General features: G+C 36.8%; 1 protein-coding gene across 1 annotated transcript in view; it reads left to right on the forward strand.

Annotated features, from left to right (window-relative positions):
* Positions 1-8,508: 8,508 nt before the first annotated feature.
* RORB (RAR related orphan receptor B) overlaps positions 8,509-22,116 on the forward strand; it is a 40,131-nt gene continuing 26,523 nt past the window's right edge. Inside the window, exons 1-3 of the mRNA XM_032213839.1 lie at positions 8,509-8,622; positions 9,919-10,060; positions 15,628-16,029. Of these exons, the coding sequence (XP_032069730.1) occupies positions 8,509-8,622; positions 9,919-10,060; positions 15,628-16,029 (658 nt within the window). The remainder of the gene's footprint in view (positions 8,623-9,918; positions 10,061-15,627; positions 16,030-22,116) is intronic.

The raw sequence follows: 22,116 nt of genomic DNA on the forward strand, positions 1-22,116 counted from the left end.
TCTTCTTACCTGTCATATTTTATTTCAGCAGCACTTCACCAGCTGTCATTGTCTTATATTTTGATCTGCTTTTCAAAATAATGATATAAATAATGATCCTACAAGGTGCAGTTTTCCAATATGTTTATGTTGTGCACTGGATGCTACAAAGAAAGGGTTTTAATATGAGTTATGGATGCATTTTCAAAAGGATTTCAGTGGGACCCAAATATAACTATCATAGCATGGTAAAGATTCAACCTATGAAGTCTTGCTATATATTACTCCAAACACTTGAGACTAGATAGGGTTTTATAAATAAATAAGTTAATTCTCTATAGTTTTTGTCCAAGGGGATATATTCTCTTTCACACTGGAAGCTATTATTCAGTTTTACTTCCAAAAATAATATCCAATCCCAAACTAAAAACTGTATACAAAAGCTCTCCATAGACTGATTATGTTTATGATGGAAAAGTGAGCTGTTCTTTTTTTTAAAAAATAAAATAAAATAAGCAATTACTGGTAGTCTTCAATGTTACACTGCAGTTTAATTCTACCAATTGAATCCACAATGAAAAAATTTAAATACACAGATATTAGAATCCCTGCATTACATATTGTTAACTATTCTGTTTCCATTGTGCTTTATAAAATGTATTCATTTTACTTTATACAGAAATATATAAAGCCTTTTACAGACTTTTCCTAAAAATCAAATTGATACTTGGGATTTTTCCCCTTTTTCTTTCTTTCTATTTTCTTTACAGTTCTGTAAATTACATTTAACAATGGATTAATATGAAATATTGGAATTGTAAGCCATTATCAGATAAATTCCCAAAGAAGGCCTGATAATCAGTGACATGGATGATAATTACTGGTTCTGCAGTTATAACATCTAGTAATTTACTCAGTTCTGCCTATCCTGTAGAAAAAATTAAATAGCTTCACAATTCTGCAAAGTTTCGTGGGTTTCACTGGGTTAAAAACATAAAAAGAGCCCAGTGGATTAAAACACCAGCTACTAACCAAATGTCTACTCAAATAGACATATGAAATATGGTCTATGTTGCCTTTGAACCTATTGGTAACACCTTGATAAGATGTGGATAAGATTGTCCTCTGTAAATCTACCAAATATCATTTATTGCCCATCATGTACTTTGCCTCAGATTCTGGAATTCTGAGAAAGAAAGAAAAAACCCTTGCATTTTCCATTACCATGCATAATCTTATATATTTATTATATTAACTTTTAAAATGAAATTTTGCAACCTTTTCTTGTAGGGCAGATTTTCCAGTCCCCTGATAATCTGCCTTTTCTTGTATCTTTTCTAGTCTATGCTTTTCTTCCTGAGAGAAAGTGACTACAACTAAGCCTGCTACATAAAAAGACTTTGCAAGGAAGGCAGTCTCCCACAGTGATAACAAATGCTGAAGGAGAAGCATCCCATTACAAGCTAAATGTGGTATAAAGATGGTTCCTGGTGTGTGTATCAAAATACTATGTACTATCTTGTCATGATATTTTCAAAATCTGTATTTTTACCAAGCAATCAGTATTTCTGACAGGGAGACTTGAACTAACAGGGCTTGTATTCTCTTGAATCTTATTTTTTAAGGACTTCACCAGTAGATACCCTAAGAATTGATTAGAAGGCCCACTGATGCTATCATCATATCCAAACCTTGCCCATTTTGCTAGGGCAAAAGATGATGTTATTTTAAACCTTCTGATGGGTCATAAATGGGTGAAAATGAATGGAATTATTAAGTCTCTTGCTAAATGCAGCTATCTGTCGATATCCTTGGAGCAAGGAAGATCAATGAGACAAGAAATAATTCACTGGCACACCCTAATTCAGCCCATGATAGAGCTGATCAGTATACAGTGGATGATCTTTAAAGGCAAGTCTTTGTTAATGTGTTGTCCTTCGGATGTGATAGGTGTATGTGCTGGCTGGCTGAGAATTCAGGAACAGAAGCTCCAATAATTCTGCAAGTGGTGGATTGCAGAAAAAAATGATTTAGGTGTTTGATCTTTGTGGGAAATTAAGGCAAAATTCTTTCTGCCAGTTGTTCTATTTAACATTCTGTTCTTTAATCTTAGAAATATTTTTCCTGATTATATTCCAGAATTGAGCTGCACAAGTTGGATAATGGAGATATGATGAGCTAGAGATTGAAAATGTAAATGTTGTAGATCAGTATCCAGACTGGCTTAAAGACCGAGATTTAACATATTGTAAAAAGGTCATACTCCCTAAAATATTTTGAGTTTGGAAGTACTAACTGATCCCACACTGGTTCTAGATTGTTAATAGTGATGATGGCGAGGATTATATTTGTACAACTACATTTTGTTTTGCATAGTTTTGATTTATTACACCTAGTTACATCCCGTTCAGATATTGGAATGATTATATATCCTCCTGAATAAATAATACATTTCCATTAGGTTGCTTATTACTGGATGATAGATCACATTTTACCAATTTTGTAGGGTGAACTTTGATAACTTATTGTTCAAGATGAATTGAAGATATATGTTTTGGTACCAAAATGCTGCAACATTGAGAAATATGTAACAAAATGTAAATTTATATTAGGAATTCATAGAACTATTCTACATAAGGGAGTTGACAAGCTCCAAAACCATAAGTTAATCACATTTAGGAATGATCAGTTTCAGAAGAAGAAACTTAACACTACATATTTAATTGTTCAAATAAAGCCAGTAATAATAGGTGGTAATAAGCTTTATTGTTGTTGACCAATATAATAAAACCAATAATATTTTATGTGATTACAGCAGAAATTAATCTCTGTAACTCTGGGAAAAATTAGCTCCTACTAAACCATTTCCTACTCCCATATTCCTATATCCAAAGTATCATAGGGCATATTAGCTCAGTTTTGATAAGCATTCAAATTGCAACTGCATGAAGTGTAGGAATATTCTGCAATCTATCCTTGTTTACTTCAAAATAAATCTCTCTGTATTTAATAAAGCTTGCTCCTAGTAAGCAGCAGAATGTTCAGGATTGCAGTTTAACGCTGTTTGAATAAAACAGAAATTTCTGGCGGAACCATTTAATCCCAAACAGTTAACATCTGCTTGTCTGCAAACAGTTCTGGTTAGATTTCCCTTTTCCCGTCTCCCTGAACAAATCATACTATGTTAAATGACAAAAAAAAAAAATCTACCAAAAACAGTGCTGCTTGTGAGCAATTCTGGTGCTCACATATGTTCAGCAGACTCCAGCAGTTGATGTGTTTTTCTCCTTTTGCTTCTTCATTTTACAAAATGTGATAGGCCACCACATCCACTTTTACTTTGTAATTTGTCAGTGGCGACTCCTATCCCAACATCTTTACAGGAAATCTTAAATGGTGATAAATTGTATCAAACAGCATTCTATTTTTGTTCATACTTATTTCTCTTCCATTTTCTGGTCTCTAAAGTCTATTACAAGTACATTTTAAAAATCCAGAATATGGACAGTGCTTAGTTTTATCCTCCTGAATAAATAATACATTTCCATTAGGTTGCTTATTACTGGATGATAGATCACATTTTACCAATTCTGAAGGGTGAACTGAGCACTGAGTGTTTGTTTCATACTTGAACCCTTGTTATTTGATTGCCCTAGCTTGCAAACAAAGACTTAATTAATGATAAATTGTCATTCCATTTCTATTTTGAAATGACAAAGGATCAGTATACAGACATTTCATTACCAAACTAGGAAACATCTCCAGTGTTAGATGGGGTTTGCAGAGTGGAAAAAAAAGAGAAGGAGGAGGAGGGAGAGGAAGAGAAGGACTGTGCGATCCATGATGCTCTCTGAGCTCGATGGTTTTCTTGCAGACGTTTCATTTCAAACTAGATAACAACATCAGCACTTGGATATCTTCTGCATTTTTAATATGCAGGGAAATATTTTATATATATATTTTTTATTTGTTAGACTTATATACCGCTTCATAGGGCTTTCAGCCCTCTCTAAGCGGTTTACAGAGTCAGCATATTGCCCCCAACAACAATCTGGGTCCTCATTTTACCCACCTCGGAAGGATGGAAGGCTGAGTCAACCTTGAGCCTGGTGGGATTTGAACAGCTGAACTGCTGAACTGCAGTCAGCCTGAAGTAGCCTGCAGTGCTGCATTTAACCACTGCGCCACCTTGGCTCTTGTGGGTGTAGGTTGTGGGTGTGTGAAAATACTATAGGTACACAATGTTTGCTGTATATTGTACAAAAAAAGGAAATAAAGTTTCCTGGAAATAAAAAAACCAAAGAAATATTTTGCGTTTAGTGAAAATGTTTTCATTTACAGTTATGTAAAGAATCTTTTTTAATATACTGGTAAAAAGTAGAAAATGGAATATCCCTCAAGATAGACTTACTAGTTTTTTTAATCCTTGAGGCACCAGATAAAGACTTTTTAGTCTATAAATATTTTAACCTTTTAGTTTTTACAATATTGACACTTTTTAAATCTTTGAATTTTGCCTACCTGAAAGTACAGGAAATACCCTTTGAGATATGCCTGCTCAGATCCTATTAGATATCCAGAATATTCTTAGATATCCAGAAACATTCGCTCTGTCTTTGTCAAATAATTTTGAAAAGAGTCTAATGATTTTTGCCCCATTAAATATTTTATTATTTTCAAATTTTAATATTAATTTTTTAACTTTTTTATATACTGTTTTTGTAGTTTGATGTTTTATTATATACCACTCACAGACCTTCTTTGAGGAAGATGTGCAGTTCAGAAATGTGAAATATAAATACATAAAAATTGACTCAGGCAATTAATAAATTGAATTAATTAATGTTGCTTTGAGTGAGGAAAAAAGGCATGGACAGCAACATGTACACTTCCATTTATAAAACAGTATGCACTATATTTTAATACAGTATAATCTAAATTGGCCCTTTCTGTGTTATGATATGCAGGAAAATATAAGAATATTTTTTTAAAAGAATTATCTAGATCTCTACAGAACCAGGCACAGTAAAGAGCAAAGTGCACAAGTGATGAATGCATACTTATGATTTAGGTACTTACACCACATTAATGACGTTACCGTGTCATTTTTCATAGTTGTAGTTGCTAACAGTTACTTATGTCTGATTGATTGACAAGAGGGTTTAAATAGTAATCCAATTTAATCAACATGGTTTAATTCAATTCAGGATTTTGGATTGGGTTATGCAACTTTGCTTTACATTTTTCCTACCATAAAGTACAAGATAGAGACATCTGGGACATTACATAAGATGACATAGAAGGCAACAGTAAGAAAACTAGAAAAACGTTCCTTCTCTATTATTTTAGCAGATTGCATTCGCCCGATAAAAAGATCCCTATTCAGCATGCCTTCTTTATAAACCAAGCCCTTGTTCCACAAAACTTGTGCAAAATTTCAAATGTCCATGCTTGGATAAATTTGGAAAAGGGTATTTTCCTTTCATTTCCATGAATGGAAAGAAGCATAGGCTAAACTAATTTATCAGTTATCTGCCTACCTCCATGGGGGGGGGGAGCTGAGTTGGAGGGACACCTTGTTCTCAATTGTCAAAGCTGCAATGTCAACAACATGTAGGAGATGCTGGCCATCATTAAATCTGCAAAGGAAACCTGGTATCTTGTGTGTTAATTACAGTAATTCAAGATGGTTCAGGAATATGGTCACTTCTTTTTCTTTCAGCCGTTAATTGATTTAAGTTTCTGTTACAAGTCCTTAAACTGTGTTGCAGTCTTCTGGGGGGTGGGGGAGGCGAATGCTGCTGCCTGAATTTCCTAGCATATGTTTGTGATTGCAAAACATGAAGGCTGCCTATTTCTCTTTCCTCTATTGCATTAGTTGTCTCTAGAATAATAGAAATATGCTGTAAAGCTGCAGAATATGACTGTAGTAACATTTCCCATTCCTGCTGTCAAGAGCAATATAAGACATTTCAGCCAACCATTATACTGCTCTTCATTCATGGGACTTTCTGGGTTGAGACTTGAAGCTTGAGTAGATAATTAAGTTCAGATGCTATGGTGTCACAAAGAAAGAGAGAATCGTCTGATGGCACTAATGTGAACAGAGCATACAGTATATCTGATGTAGGAGCTGGAGATAAGAGACTCAAGAAACAACTTTTTGGTTCCTTTCTGGAAGGAAATAAGCTTTGGTATCTATCAATCTCTATACATTAGAGGTTATCTCAAGAAAATTCACGATACTCTGTAAAACCCTCATAGGTCTCTCAATATGTATTGTGTACAAAAGTGTACTTTGTACAATACAAAATTACAAAACTGACTTACAGAATAACAGAGTTGGAAGAGACTCTTTGGAGGTTTTCTAGTCCACCTCCCATGCTCAAGCAGGAAACTCTATACCATTTCAGACAATTGGGGGTCCAATCGCTTCTTAAATCTCTTCCTGGTAAACCTCCTTCTTGTCATATTCAAGATTGCAATGTGTAATTCATTTGTTCATAATGAATGCATTCATGCATGTACAATGTGCGCATATAAATCATTTGTGACTCTAGCTTATGAGTTAGTCCAAAAGCAATCATTGCTATACATTATCATTTTATATAGTAATAAACCTTCCCCATACATCCTGATTGTCAGGCAATGTACTTGCATAATTATTGGATTTTTTTTTAATAGGCATCATTTCCTGAGTAGTCTATTAGGTAACTGTGAAGCATGGCACCAGGAGATTTCTTCTTTATATAGCATGTACACAAAGGGCCTTGATCCATATTACCTTTGAATGCCTTTGATTGAAGTCCTTAGGGCTGACTCGTAAATGACTTTTTAACAGGATAGAATTCTCATGTGATGAGCTTTATCATCTAATTATGCCTGTTTGTACAAAATAGTCCCCAAATGGAAAAAAATCAAAAGTTAACAGCCGAAAATCCAGCTTCCAGCTATTTTCTCTAGCACATTATTTAATTTTTCTTATTGGAAACAATTTCAGATAGGGATGCACAAACCACTTGAAATCCAGCTGATGATTATATACCTTTTGAAAAATCTTAATTTGTTAATATTCAACACGTTCACTAATATCAACTGTTTTGTGCACATTGGCTCCTAATATATGGAGCTTTGCAAACTATTTTATGAATTCAAGTAGTGTAAATAATGTCTCCTGAAATGCATATAAACACTTCTTCACAAGAACATTTGAATGCAGAGGGAAGAATACTTTATTCATTATTGCCTCATAGATCCCATATTTCTTTTATATCCTTAACTCCATTCAGATGCCTCATAAAGATGTCCTGAACCAACTTTAGAGTAAATATGTTCTTGTTGCCATGGCTTTTGGGTTTCTATGAGTAATTTTATGTCTCCATGGACAATACTTGTGATGCTAGAGTAAAGATTTTTTTCCCCATTAAAACCAATTAATGGAAAAATGTCTTAGAACAATCTTATATGGAAAGCCATGGTTAGGTTTTTTTTTTTTTAAAAAAAACTACAATAAAATAAAATGTGAATCTGAGGTGATCTGGCAACAGTTTCCATTGAGATGCAAATTGATACACTACTGTAGTGGCTTGTTCGACAATTCCATTTCCATTATTTAGGCCTTACATAGATCTCAGCTTTCCTCTGAAAAGCTGAACACTCTTTATATAAAATCATCCCTCATTTAATCCTCTGATCAACTTTGTGGGATGGTTTGGATTGAACGCTAATGATTGGCCCGAAGTCCTTCAGTGAGACCCGTACAAAAGTTCAGGAACCAAAAGAGGCCACCAAAAACTAAGGCTAACAATATAATGGCTGTTTCATTATACATCACATTATACTGATATTTATACCAGACTGGTAAATTATTATAGGGTGGCTTTAATGCAACTCTTATCCTTTTTCTTGATAATGCTTAGATGATCATATATAAGAAAAGAAAGAAGTATGGGCAAATAGAATTGCACTGACTTCTCCTGTACAAAGTATTGCAGCTAGGGTAAACATTCACAGAAGCTTATAAATAGATTGGTGTCTTATGATGACCTGGATATCTGTATTATAATAGTTTATGGGGAAATTGTAGGTCAATATTGTGATCATGATATGAACTCTACTGTGCCAGGTGCAAATGAAAGGAGTTGTTACTTCTCTACTCATCATCCAGGGCTGTAGGAAAAGTCAAGATTTCTGCCTAAAGATTATTAGAAGGTTGACAAGAAGCAAGAAGCTAATTTCTAGAGAAGAATATCATTTTCATATTCCCATATATCATCGTAATTATCAAAAAGAAGAATTTAGACTTATGAGCAAGACAAGTAAATGCAAGATGAAATCTGTGGAGCACGCTGTCTAGAGAGATGAGAGTAGCTTGAAAAAATAAATTGGATTAACCCTACATTATTTACAGTGAAATTGTGTTTGAAAAATCACAGCACTAGAGGACAGAATTCCATAGTGTCGGGCTGGGTTTCCTCCGCTATCTATTTCATGATGCAAAATTAAGGAAAAAGAGAGAAATGCAGAAACATGCACCAACTCTTTCTTTCTTTTCCAGCACAAATTGAAGTGATACCATGCAAAATTTGTGGCGACAAGTCCTCTGGAATACACTATGGGGTCATCACCTGTGAAGGCTGCAAGGTATGAAATGTTTATATGTCTGTGATGTTACTGCATTCTGCGGCAGCTTCCGTCCTATTTGGATTAAACGCAAGTCATTTCAACAAGGATTTTTTAAAATGGTACAAAAATGTCAGCCATTCTCCATGATTTCAAACTAAACACATGTGATTTTTCCGAAACGTTTGAGGACATGTACAAGAAGCGCAAAAAGAACTCGTTCTCTGTAAATATAAAACAGCTTCTCAACAAATATAAATGCATACATCTCTTTAGCTCAAGTCTTGCTTCCAGCTCCTATTTCAAATGAGTGAGAAAAAATTATGACATTTGAATGAAAAAGACTTGAGTTCCCCTCTGTTTGGCTTAGTCAGGGGAAATAAAAACTGCCAGCGCAGCAGGATGTTTCAGTTTGCCATACTTGCCACAGATTGCGGGGAGCGAGGGGGGGGGGAGCAAATGTGTTGAATATAAAATAGAACAGAAACATCTATTTAAGAAGGCATTGCATAGCCTGTACATATTCTGAAATATCATTCTATTGAATAGGGTTTACTCCTGGTAAGCATATATAAGATTACAAAATTTTAGCAACTCATATTATTTACCTCTGAGTAATAACAGTTTAAGATTTGAACAGTACTTCACAAAGCTGAAAAATACCCTTCTCTCTTTCATAATCAGATCATGCTAGTTCTTCCTTTCTTCTTCTTTTTTTAAAGGATATCAAGTTTTCTAGAACTCTGAAGATATGGTTAATAAAAAAGGAGTAGCTTCATCATTTTTATAGATTGTACAATTGAGCTCTGCCAGTCAAGAGGTTTTGGAGATAACTCTTGACTGGAATCTGTTACTCTACATTAATGTTTCTCAAACTCGCTGTGTGATTTCAATTCCATGCTGGCTGGGGAATTCTGGAAGTTGAAGTTCAGACATCTTAAAAGTCCTATGGTTGAGAAACCCTTTTCTATATGACATCATTAATTTCTCACTTTTGTATCCTGACAATCCCTCCAAAATCTTTGGAGCTTCTAGGGGAAAGGGTGTGTTTAAAATTATCCTAATGTAACCTTTGCAACAACTGTGAGAGAAACTTTTAACTTGAGAACGCAGGTGGAGTAGCCTTATTCAGAGTATCGTAGCTTAGTAGAAACTTGTGTTAAAGCACTAAGGCTAACATTCATTATTATCCTAACTTTATCCGGACCTGGCAAAATTTCAAAAATCATAACACATCCAGACACTAATTGCCAGGATGGTTCTGAGATGTTGCCTTAAATACAGAGATTTAGCTGTCTTTCTTTTTCTCCTCACTAGGGATTCTTCAGGAGGAGTCAGCAAAACAATGCCTCATATTCCTGCCCAAGGCAGAGAAACTGTTTAATTGACAGAACCAACAGAAATCGCTGCCAACACTGCCGACTGCAGAAGTGTCTTGCCCTGGGAATGTCTCGAGATGGTAAAGCCCTAGCTTTCTGATTCACAGATCAGTCTTTGGAACCGTTCTTCCTTGCAGTCTGTTTCCCCTTTCCCAAAGTAATCTTTCTGTTCGGTGACATGGATCCCTGCTGTTTCCCAAACAGAAGCCTTTGTAACTAGAGGGGTTATGATGTCAAACAGAGAGTAAAATTAATCCAAGTACAAGATGTCACAATAGAAATTTGGAACAGAATTGCTGATAAGCATTAAGCTAAATTTCTCCAATCACTATAATGGGATTTACCAGATCTTGGTTTAAGGAGACTTTGGAATACAGTGTTTGTTATTTTATGCATATGGCATAGGTCCCTTCCCATGCCCCCCCCCTTTGTCTATTAAACTGAGAAAATTTCAAAACACAAACATTGCTCACAGCAGGCCCAAGAGCAATGTATGATGATGAAAGTTTTTTTAAACTCCCTAAACAATTATTATTTATTTTAACTATTATCTAGAGTCCACATGTGACTGAGATGGGAAGCTTAAACATATATATATATATATATATATATATATATATATATATATATATATGTATGTATGTATGTATGTATGTATGTATGTATGTATGTATGTATGTATGTAGAGAGAGAGGGGGGGAGAGAGGGAGAGAGAGAGAGAGATGGATAAGGCCACCAAATCAAATAAAACTCAGAATTAAAAAATACTGTAAGGAAGCACAACTAGAAACAAAATACTAGTGCACTGAGTAAATGCTCAAAAAAGAAAATTTCAGCCCCCAATCATAATCATTGCAATTGACAATGTGATCAAATACTTGCAGTGTCTGTGCATGTTTCAGGGACAAATGCTTGGAAATAGTATTGGTGAGATGGGCAGCATATAAATTTAATTAATAAATAAAGATATTTGTTTATTTCCTTCTGGATTTTATGAAACAAAGGGTAAAATAACATTACTAACTGGGATACAGAATGTTTAGTAACTGGCAAATTTAAAGAGGAGAAAACAAGCCTGGATTGGTTGCATTCTCTGCCCAGCACAGGAAACAACAGGCTGAAAGTGCTGTCAATCAGAAGCATTTTTCAGAACTCTTTAACCCTGATTGGTATCATAAGCACTTTGGACGTTATGGAAGGAAGCAAAAGCAACTTTATGTGAGACATCCTTGAAGAACATTCAAAAGTGCAGCCGTTCCACAGTGCAGTAGTGCAAGCAGTAATGGACATCTCTCCATATGCCCAGGCAACTCCTCTGTTTTACAAGCTGCCCTGGTTGCTAATAAGATTATGGCCATAATTCAAGGTTCTGCTTATTATTTATAAAGCTCCATAGCATGTACTGTATGTGTTGACCTTTGAGTCAATCCATGCAGTTTTCTTAGCAAGATTTTTGCAAGTGTTTTGCCATTGTCTTCTTCTTCCTAGAACTGAGAAGGGGGCTGGACTAAGATCACCCAGCTGGTTTGATGCCTGTCAGAAATAGAATCCAGTGTCCCACTTAGTGCCTTAACCATAGACCAAAGTGACTGCTTGGTCTAGTGCAGCATTGGACTTAGTTATTTGAAGGACTGCCTGTCTCCCATCCTGTCTATTCAGACAGAATCATCATGCTGCAGGTCCATCCATTAAACAATGTCATCTGATGGAATCACGAAAGTGTGCTTTCTCTATCACAATATCTGTCATTTGGAACAGCATTCCCACAGAGATTTGTATAGTCCTAACCTTGATCTTTTTCAGACAAGCCTTAAAGACTCAGCTATTATGACACAGTGATTCAATGGCTAAGATGTAGAGCTTGTCGATCAGAAAGGTTGGCAGTTCGGCAGTTCGAATCCCTAGTGCCGCGTAACAGAGTGAGCTTCTATTACTTGTCCCAGGTTATGCCAACCTAGCAGTTCCCAAAACATGTAAAAATGCAACTAGAAAAATAGGAACCACCTTCGATGGGAAGGTAACAGCGTTCTGTGCACCTTCGCCATTTAGTCATGCCGGCCACATGACTACGGAGACATCTTCGGACAGGGCTGGCTCTTCGGCTTTGAAATGGAGATGAGCACCTCCCCCTAGAGGTGGGGCACATATGTGTGAGGGGAACCTTTACCTTTACCTATTCCCTTGGACTAGAATGAAAGGAGGACTATTTTGTGAAGCTGGGTGCACAAGGCAAATAGTGGTTGCCTCTTCCTGGTTAACCATTGCTTTTTCATTGATTAATTGTTTCCATAATTTTATTTTACTGTTATTCACCAGAGTCCGTCTTTTGCAAATATGGAGGAAGAAGAAAGATGATATGAAAATCAGTGTGGTTAAATGCACATTGTAAAAACAACTTAGGTGGAATTACCAGCTTGTTTGGGACTTTCCTTTTTTAAGGACACAGGGCACTGAACTAGAATGCAATGCATGGGAGAAAGGCGTCTACTACAGTGAATATATTTTGCCTTGAAAATAAATGCAATTTCTTGAATATTTTCAATAACCCTTTAGGAAAAATATGACTGAATAACGTTAATATATAAGAAACTGCATTTTTTTTCGATAGAAATTATGTTGTTAAAGGTTTCCTCCATTGTGTTCTTAAGGGTTCCAATATGTAAATATGAAAGTTCTTGAGTGCAGCTGCTAGTGATGCGTCCTTGCTCTGTTCCATTTTTTTGCAAGTGTAAAAGCATTTATCCTGCATATTTTATTTATTTTATTTTAATTAAGAAGACCAAATCGCTTACCACATTCCAGCCCTCGTAATGGCAGCGGCTCAAATAGTGACAATGAAATGAAAGATCCCAGAGAATATCAGAAATAGTCCCTTTTCAAGTAGTAACATGTTACTTCCTGAGCATTCCCCAGAGAAAGGACATGTAACTATGCACCTTTGGGACAACCGTGACCTGGATGATTTCCATAGACGACGTGAACCTATCCAGTGTCATGTCACTTTTGTGGCCAAATATTATCTCAAGCTTGAAAGAAATATTTATTTATACAGGTGTTTTCTATAGTGTCTATTGTGGATCAGGGGTGATGCCTCCAGATGTTTTTGGATTGGACATCAAATGAATCCCAGTCAAAATAGCTAAAGGTTTGGGTTGATAGGAGTTTCAGTCCAGCAATTTCAACATTTTCCCTGGTCAACAGCAGTCCCCCCACTCTCCCTCCCTTCCTCCCTCCCCCTCTCTCTCTCTCAACAAAGGGGGTCAGAATGATGAAAGCAACGTTGTGGCACACAACATGAGCTCTGACCCTTTGGAACGCGGGTCGTGATGTCACTCACATGTCGGAAGGCAGCAAAGCTTGCAAAGTTTGATACTGCTTTCATCATTCTAACAAAAACAGCAAGCATTCCTGCATGATGCTGTCTCCAGCTCTGTCCTGGCCTATTGAAAAAAATGGCTAATGAAGATGGTGATATTGCTTTGCATTATGACTGACAGTTTTCTCCCTTTTCTTGTCACAAGAAACGAACCCTTTTATTACTTTAAGGTTATATGTGACAAATACTTTTCTGGGATGTAATCCACAAATTGTGCTTCTTTAGAGGAAGTATGATTCCTGTAGAGTGTTTCCTTTAGTCTGTTATTTCCCTTCCCTGTAACCTGTATAACATTATCTCCCACCTCCCCGAAAAGTGTATGAAGATAACAGCCCCGTTGACAGATTGTGATAATAGGGAGTTGGGGGCTTGTTATCTTCCAAAAGTACTAATCCTGTTAGTGCACAGATTGAAGGTTTGGAGAAAATTGATAAATCACCCAGGATATAAATCTGAAGAGAACGTTTTTAGAGAGACCTGGTTTGTGGCACAGTGAACACAGGGAGATGAAAAAGCAATTGTGAGGCTGCTCATTATGCACGGCAGGATGGTGGTTGCTTGGCACTCTAGGAAGAATATTTTCTTGGTTTCAGAGGAACTTAGGCTAGGGTGAGCAATTGGAGTGAGTATCCTGGGAGACTAGGCCCTACAGCTCCCTTATCAGCAAAAGACAACCAGCAAAAGAGTAGACATAGGGCGCAAAAGGACAACAGGTTTGGGTTTGGGTGACAATATCCTTTGGGTGACAATATCCTATGGTCTAACTGTCTCTGTCAGACTCTATCTTGGGGTGTGTTTTAAAATAAAATATTTAAAATATTCTTTGTTTCCTCCAGAAATCTCAAGTTCAATTAAAAAAAACATTTAACTCAAAAAACTGAGTTTTTAAATAATTTGGAATTATTACAATTCTAAATTTGCAGAAAGGTATATATCACATCATTTTCTTCCACTGTGTTAGTGGAAGCCAATCAATTAAAAATTAAAATAATCTCTCTTTATAGTGACCAACTTTAATTGTTATCCTAAACATTGCAAAACCATCAACAGGCTGATTTATTTGGGAAAAAATATCATCATTGTTTTACTAAATCTTTTTTTAATGAATGTATATTTCATCTACAAAATGGATTTCCAGAAGAATCAGTCAGGGCAGAATATTTTGATTAAAATTTACCGAACTTTGAAGAAGAAATCAACTATAAAACAATCCTGATAATCCTGATATGTGAATCTATGACAACAATTAATATGGATCTTTTAAATACAAATTTCCATTAAATCCAAATTACCTAATTTGCATACATTTATATTATATCTGTAATTATGTAATTGACATAAATGGTGTATGCAGTAAAACTTCAATTCACTGTAATGGATAGACCATTAATTTAACTAACAAAATGGAATGAAGTTAAAGCTAAACATTTCTTGTTGCATCTGGAATCATTACTTTAGTCCATTGCTTTCTAGTAGATTAATCTCATGATTACTGGTCTTAAGGTAAAGTTGCTGAGATTTCCAAGGGAATGGTGCAGAAACATTTTGATTCTGTACTTTAATAAGTATATAAAAGTAAAGCTTTTCTCACCATGAAGTTAAACAGGCAGAAACAAAACTGAATTCCTTGAACAATTATATGAACAAATTTTCTCTTCCATTAAAAATATATACGTTCACAGTTGTTCAATATTAATTCTCTTTGAGTTCCTGTACAGGTTATTTCAACCACTGCACAGTAAGAATCAAATATATAGGACTATATTCCTCTTTTGGTCTAATTGGGACAAAATAAGAGATTTATATGCAATGATTTTAAAGAAAATTGCATACTGAAAGTAATCTCCCAGGTACCACGGTGTTTATACTGAATGAATGAATGAATGAATGAATGAATGAATGAATGAATGAATGAAGGCAGGCAGGCAGGCAGGCAGGCAGGCAGGCAGGCAGGCAGGCAGGCAGGCAGGCAGGCAGGCAGGCAGGCAGGCAAGCAGCCTGGTTTCTAGTGATGGACATCTTCTATTCATATAAAAATTCTCTCAACAAATGTGGTTTCTTAAACTCCTTCACTGCCTTATATATGGCCTAAATCCATTCAATTGTACTTTATCCAATAGCCATTATTAAACTACAAATTGACACAGTCTTTAAAGATTAATAATCTCTAATCAGTTTGAAACACTTACTACCCTGCACCTGGCATACAAGTCAAAGTGATATTCTAAAAATAAGAACACCAATGTATTTTTGAAATTGTTCTTGTTTCAGCTGTAAAGTTTGGAAGAATGTCCAAAAAGCAGAGGGACAGTCTCTATGCTGAGGTACAGAAACATCAGCAGCGGCTGCAGGAGCAGCGCCAGCAACAGAGCGGCGAGGCTGAAGCCTTGGCCCGAGTCTACAGCAGTAGCATCAGCAATGGCTTAAGCAACCTGAACAATGAAACGGATGGCACTTATTCAAATGGGCACATTATTGACCTGCCGAAGTCCGAGGGTTATTACAGTGTGGATTCTGCTCAGCCCTCCCCAGATCAGTCTGGCTTAGACATGACCGGAATCAAACAGATCAAGCAAGAACCTATTTATGACCTCACTTCTGTACCAAACTTGTTTACCTATAGCTTTTGCAACAACGGACAATTAGCTCCAGGGATAACCATGGCAGAAATAGGTAAGATAATCTTGTCTTTGGTGTTCAATGTAATTTTCGCAATGGTTGTGGGTCTATCCCTCAAGCTGAGAGGTTGTATTTGAAACGGGTTGATCCTGTCTGACTAGGTTTGTTGTAGAGTCAGTTTACGGAATTCTAAAATGTTTACATTACTTAAATGGAGCAATTCATGATCTGTTTATGAAGCTGAACGCCACAGTCAGTGATAAATCAATCAAATGATAATTACTAAATAGAGAGCTTGTATCAAAAGAGCTCATTATCATGAGGGTTTAATGATCTTTTTGACAACTATACACATTCTTGTCAACAAATCGCTCTGCAAGTGGATCATTAATAGGACTGGCATGAAAATTAATTAGAATGCAGAACTTTGTGATCTTGCATTGAAGACTCAAGATTTACATCAGCATTTGGCATAGATGACTTCACACTGTCCCTGTTAATTCGTTGGAGAATTTTATTTCAAGTGCTAGGCATAATTTCTTCAGTTGTGACTCTGATAATTGGTAGTGTAACCTCATTGTTAGGTGTCTTGTATAGGGAGGAAGGTGATGTCTTTATGATGACCAATATTTTCTATTCACAGCTATGTTAAAAGACATAATTAGTTTTCAACCAATGATTGTTGTGTTTGTTATAACCATAATTTATTCATCTTATATGCCATTCAGAGGAATGTGCGTTCTAAAAACTCTTCTTCTCAGGCCAAAGTTGACTTTCTCGCTAGAAAAATATAGCCATAAATATCTGTTCTGCTAGCATTTAAATATATTTATGAAGAGGAATAAAAATAGACTACTTCTGGGCAATTAGTCTTGGTTGGATTTGGAGATGTACATCTGCAAGTTGAGGGCAAACCAGCCTGATCCAAGCTACTTCAAAATTCAATTCAAAACAGATTTGTACATATTCAGTCATGGGCAAGCATCAAAAATGCCTGCAGCTGCTTTTGTTACTTCTTTTCTTTGGCAGAATAAAATGATAGACTTTTTAGAAGGAATTGACCCTGCCACGTTTCAGCCACATGCAGTCAAGGACTTCATTAAATGTTTGAAATATTTCCCTGATGGCTCTTTTAGGGCAGAGATTAACAGGGATGAGAAAAGGACAGCACAGCAAATTGTTTCCTAAAAGGGCCTGTAAGAGATAGGTTGAATTAATGGTGAAAGTATCCTATATCCAAATGAAATGTATTATTTTTCAAAAACCATTTAAACTGCAGGCCCTTCATTTTCTGAGATCCCGAGATTCACATTGTAGTGAAGCAATCCCATTGACTTGCCCTTCTAATCAATACAATTTCTGAAATACCAGGTGTGTTGGGATAGCTGGATGGCAAACATGGCTGCTCTTGAAAAGAAACCTCTCAGAATGGGACACCAGGCAGGACAAGCCCATTGATAAACTTTTAGAGCTTGATTGCCACTCAATCAGTTCATTATAACAAGTAGGCTGGGCCATTGTGGTAAAAAGCCATAGAGATATGCAGGCCGTGAACAGGTTGGCATTGGTAAGCTTGCTGTCATCTTATTCCTAAAAGCAGTGAGCATTTTGGCTAGCCCTTATGAATCCTGTCTTTTTCTTGATTTTTAAATTGGTATTTGCCCTTAGTCACTGAAAAAAGCTGGGCAGCTTTAGAAGTGGGAAAGAATATATAAATAAATGTTAATCCATTCACTCATAATTGAGAAACTTACACCAGCACGGATCATGCAGAATTTAAAAGTAAGATACGGCTCCAAAGGGCTGCTGGACTGGTCAGCTGTGAAACCATATTCAAAATGCTAAGAAACGAAGAGAGCTCTAAATTGGCTGCCAGGATCATCACAAATGTGTATTTTAATTCTGTTTGCACAGGAGAGAGCAGAGTTAAGCCTTCTAGCAGGCCACATTAATGAGCATTGAGTACTAAGAAAATGAAGGAAGCCTGAAGCACTGCCACCCATACCACCCCAAGAGAGCTCTGATAGGCAGAGAATTTAATGAGGCGATAAACTCATTGGCCAGTCACTTACTGAATGTCAGGGAAAATATTTCACACACATACGGACACACACACACACACACACACACACACACACACACACACCATCCGCCCCCAGTCTTCTCCATATATGGAAGTGAAAAAGCAAAATTGCATTTTGTCTGCAAAAAGTCTCCAAAGCAGCAGAGAAGCCATGGAGTCTGTAACCACTTTGGAACCATCTGATTCAGTTTGCTACATCAAAGCAGGTCCCCACTTCATTTTGTGAGGCTGCTTCCATGGGAATTCAACTGCATCTTTGTCAGAGTGAAGCACCCCTTTGAAGCTTTGCATAGCCTTGAGCTCCAGAGCTTTCCTAAAACCACAGACTAATTACAACAAAGCAATAGCTCTTTTGGGGCTGTCTTCTCAAATCTGCTGGGTCTTGGCTGATTACACTACACAGACTACACCTACCAAACTAAGCCAAAATATAATTTATTTCTTCTTAGCTTCACATGTGGATATCATAACTGGGCTGCAAAAATCAAGATGACCGCTAGCTGGCATCAAAAGGATGGTTAACTCTTTTAGTCTTTGCCACCATGTTGGAATCATCTGGATTTTTTTTGTCACCTGGATCTGGAAGTGCTACTAAAATCCTTAAGCTAACATTTCCCTTGCTTCCATCTCTTGAAACACACGAGTCAAAAGTGACAGAGCATCCCCAGCATCCCAAAGCAGCTCTTCTAATGGTCATCTGGAACTTTGCAGCCCAGATATGGTAGATCAAGCTTAGCAGTGATGTGATAATCCAGTCTTCATGATTTAGAAGCATTTTTTTTTCATTGGGGTGTGTGTGTGACCATAGTTAATCTTATAAATATATACATAAATATAGTGTGTGTGAATTCAACCAATTTTCTTGTATTTCTCATCATATCATGGGTTAATACAGTGTTTTTCAAATTTTAAGATGTGTGGACTTCAACTCCCAGAATTCTGGGAATTTAAGTCATGCACCTTAAGGTGGCCAAGCTTGAAAAACACTTAGTTGGTGAAATGTATAAATTGAACTGATGAATAAGAGATTGTACAGTCATCCGTAAGAATTGCTGGAACGGAGACAGATTCTATCTCTATCAACAGTGTTTTTCTTAATGGAATGTTGTTTTTTCCATATACCCCAACATCCTGGGGCTTCTATGCAATAAACAGATAGACACATAGACGCTGCTTTAGAGGTACTACCTTATCTATAGGGTGGGGTTTTTGTTTTTTTTGAGAAGCACTGTTTCTTGGTTACTGTATAAGATTGAAGGATCACTTTGTTACATAAAGCAAGGGGTTTGATATTTTAAAAAACAATGACTTCAGGTTGTAGACATAAGCCTAAATCAGATTCTGAAGGGTAGACATATACTGAGCTAAAGTTTGATTAACATGGTTTACTAAATAAACCATGCCTCTTTGCTTATAGAATTAAATAGCTGAGGTCTATAGCAAAGGTTAAGTTTTACCTAAGTAACTGAGTCCAAGAAATGATATCTGAATTAAGTCAGTAAATATTTCTCCTTTGTGTAAAAACCAGGCGGCATCCTCATAAATGTGTGCAACCCATGTGCATGCATGCAGCGCGTGCTTGCCTCTCAGCACCTCCGCAATGTTCCGCAATGCTCCAGCTGCTCCACAGAGCATCACACAGGCGCTGTATGCACGTGCGCGGAAGCGCAGAAGCCTTTAAACACAGGCAAGGAGCTCAGACAGACAAATGGGCCCTCTGGAGCACTGTACAGGAACAGTATCCAGTGCTCAGGGCTGGCTCAGGTATGCCCGTACTGGGGTGTACCGCCTGCAAGCCACCACTGGTAACAACCAACCTCATGAAGAATTCTGAACATCTCAAAATATTGCACTAAAGATTTTTGGTTGGTCCTAATAACGTTTCTGATTTTAAACAACACCCATTGGGGAAAATGGATTTGCTTAATGACCATGGTGTTTGTGTAAAGGTTGTCATAAAAACAGTCATAACGTTGAATGTGACACCTCGCCCTTTGACTGCAATGACTTACAGTCATAAGTCAAGGACTACTTGTATCCCATTGCTTAACAACATACCAGGATTAAGAGTTAGAATCAAAATGTCTCGAGAAAGATAATTGATCTTTTAACATCATTGCTGTTTTCATAAGAAACTAGAGGGAGCCAAGAATTGCACTATTTTTCAATCTTATGTTTTCACAGTGGCTTAGAATGGGGAAAAAATTAAATAGGAAAGATGATTCCAGCATGGAGACAGAGTTACTGAGAATGCTTTTCATGTATTGAATTCCTCTTTGCCCAGCGGTTTGTTAAAACTTCACAATGGGACCAACATTAAAAAAAATAGTAAAAATGGTAGAAAGCCCTGCAGAGAAACTGTGGTTCTAAACAGAGCATGAAAGAAAGGCAAGCATCTTAAAATGGTATAGTTATATTAATTTTTTTGTTGTTTCTGGTCCCACTAGCGATAAACAGAGAATGACTTAGTAATTAAGGGAAGAGTGGGCACACAATGGCAACCCTGTTAGCTTGAAGGCTATCCCATGAGAAAGAGACCATCAAGGGCTGAATAGGTTCTAACCACATTTTCCAGATTGGGATCACAGCACTCAGATCCTTACAGATCGAAACAAAGCTTCCTTATGCTTTAATGCTGCGGTGCAGCCTTGAATGCTCAGCTCACAATGCAAATTACTGCTTTTTAAGCAAACCCGCCAAGCGAAGAATGGGCTGCAGGGTTGCCAAAATGCAGAGCCACCAAGGGCCCTGTGCCTTGCTTTGTTATCCTTCGGTGTTTCGCAGGTATCCTTTTAAAAGAGAGGCCGGGCGGAAACATAGTTTAGTTGTACCTATATTTTTACCGAACCTAAGTTGCTTTTCAAACTCCTGAATGATTTAAAAAAAATCTTTAATGCACTGAATATCACTTAGGCTATTTTCATTTTTCCCGTGGGTCTGTTTGCTCTGGTTGGGGTCATACACTGACAAGAAAGCCTGAGCATTTTGCTAGCTTCCTAAAATGACAATATTAGAGCTCCTGTGGCTGTTCACAGAAACAGAGCTGGATTCCCATAGGAGAGAGATATGAAGGAGTCAGAGTTTTCACTTTTTGCATTTGTTGAACACGAAACAGAGAATCTTCTGGAAATCTGTTCTGATGTCAATGTACCAAGCTGGGCGTTCTCTGATTCATGGTCCTTTACAGAACTTTCCCAAGGGACAATCTGTCCCAACTTTGGAGTTTGCAAAGTATCACTGAGCTCCAAAATATCTCTCCCTCCCTCCTTCCCTCCCTCTCTCTCTCTCTCTCTTTTACTTTTATCCTAAACCTCTTCCCCATATACAAAATTATTTGCCTGGGGACTTCTTATGGCTATGTCCTCTTTTATCTTATTTGCCCACAACTAATTTTAAGATCCCTCTTAGAGAATCATATTTAATTATTCCGGCTTTAAAGATTGCTTGGATATATCTCAGTTATAGTTCTGTAGATCAAGGTTGCCATCTAGTGAGTATTGAAGTCATCAGATTCTTCAGAGATGCAGTTAAGACACTGCTTAATATGTGGACTACATTGTTTGTTCAGGGGTGAATACAACATTGTGGCTGAATCTGATATTGAGGGAAGATGGGCAACAGGTGAAAATCTTACTGACTGCTCCAAATTCAGTCCCCTTCATCCTTTCTCCCTGGGCTTCCTGTCCAAAGATTGTAACCTGTCCAGTGCACACATGTATGCAAACACAAATATAGGCACAATGCAAGGAGATACAGAAGTGCACAGAGATATACTATGAGACTTCACCATGCCTAAGAAAATGAGAAACTTCCTATGGCCACTCCGGCTCAAAGGTTGGAAAGAATTTCTGAAGCCATGTCATCCCTACTTTGCTCTAAATAGGTATTTTAATTAAATAATATTAATAGAAGAGATACTTACATTTTAAAATGCTATGTGTAGGACTCAAACACCAGTTCTTGTTTATAGAAATATTTCTGAGCATCTTGGTTCTTTAGACATTATTTATTCATTTTTATTCCAATTTATATAATCACCTATCTCAAAAACACAACTC

The sequence above is a fragment of the Thamnophis elegans genome, chromosome 3 (assembly GCF_009769535.1).
Source record: "Thamnophis elegans isolate rThaEle1 chromosome 3, rThaEle1.pri, whole genome shotgun sequence".
Lineage (NCBI taxonomy): Eukaryota > Metazoa > Chordata > Lepidosauria > Squamata > Colubridae > Thamnophis > Thamnophis elegans.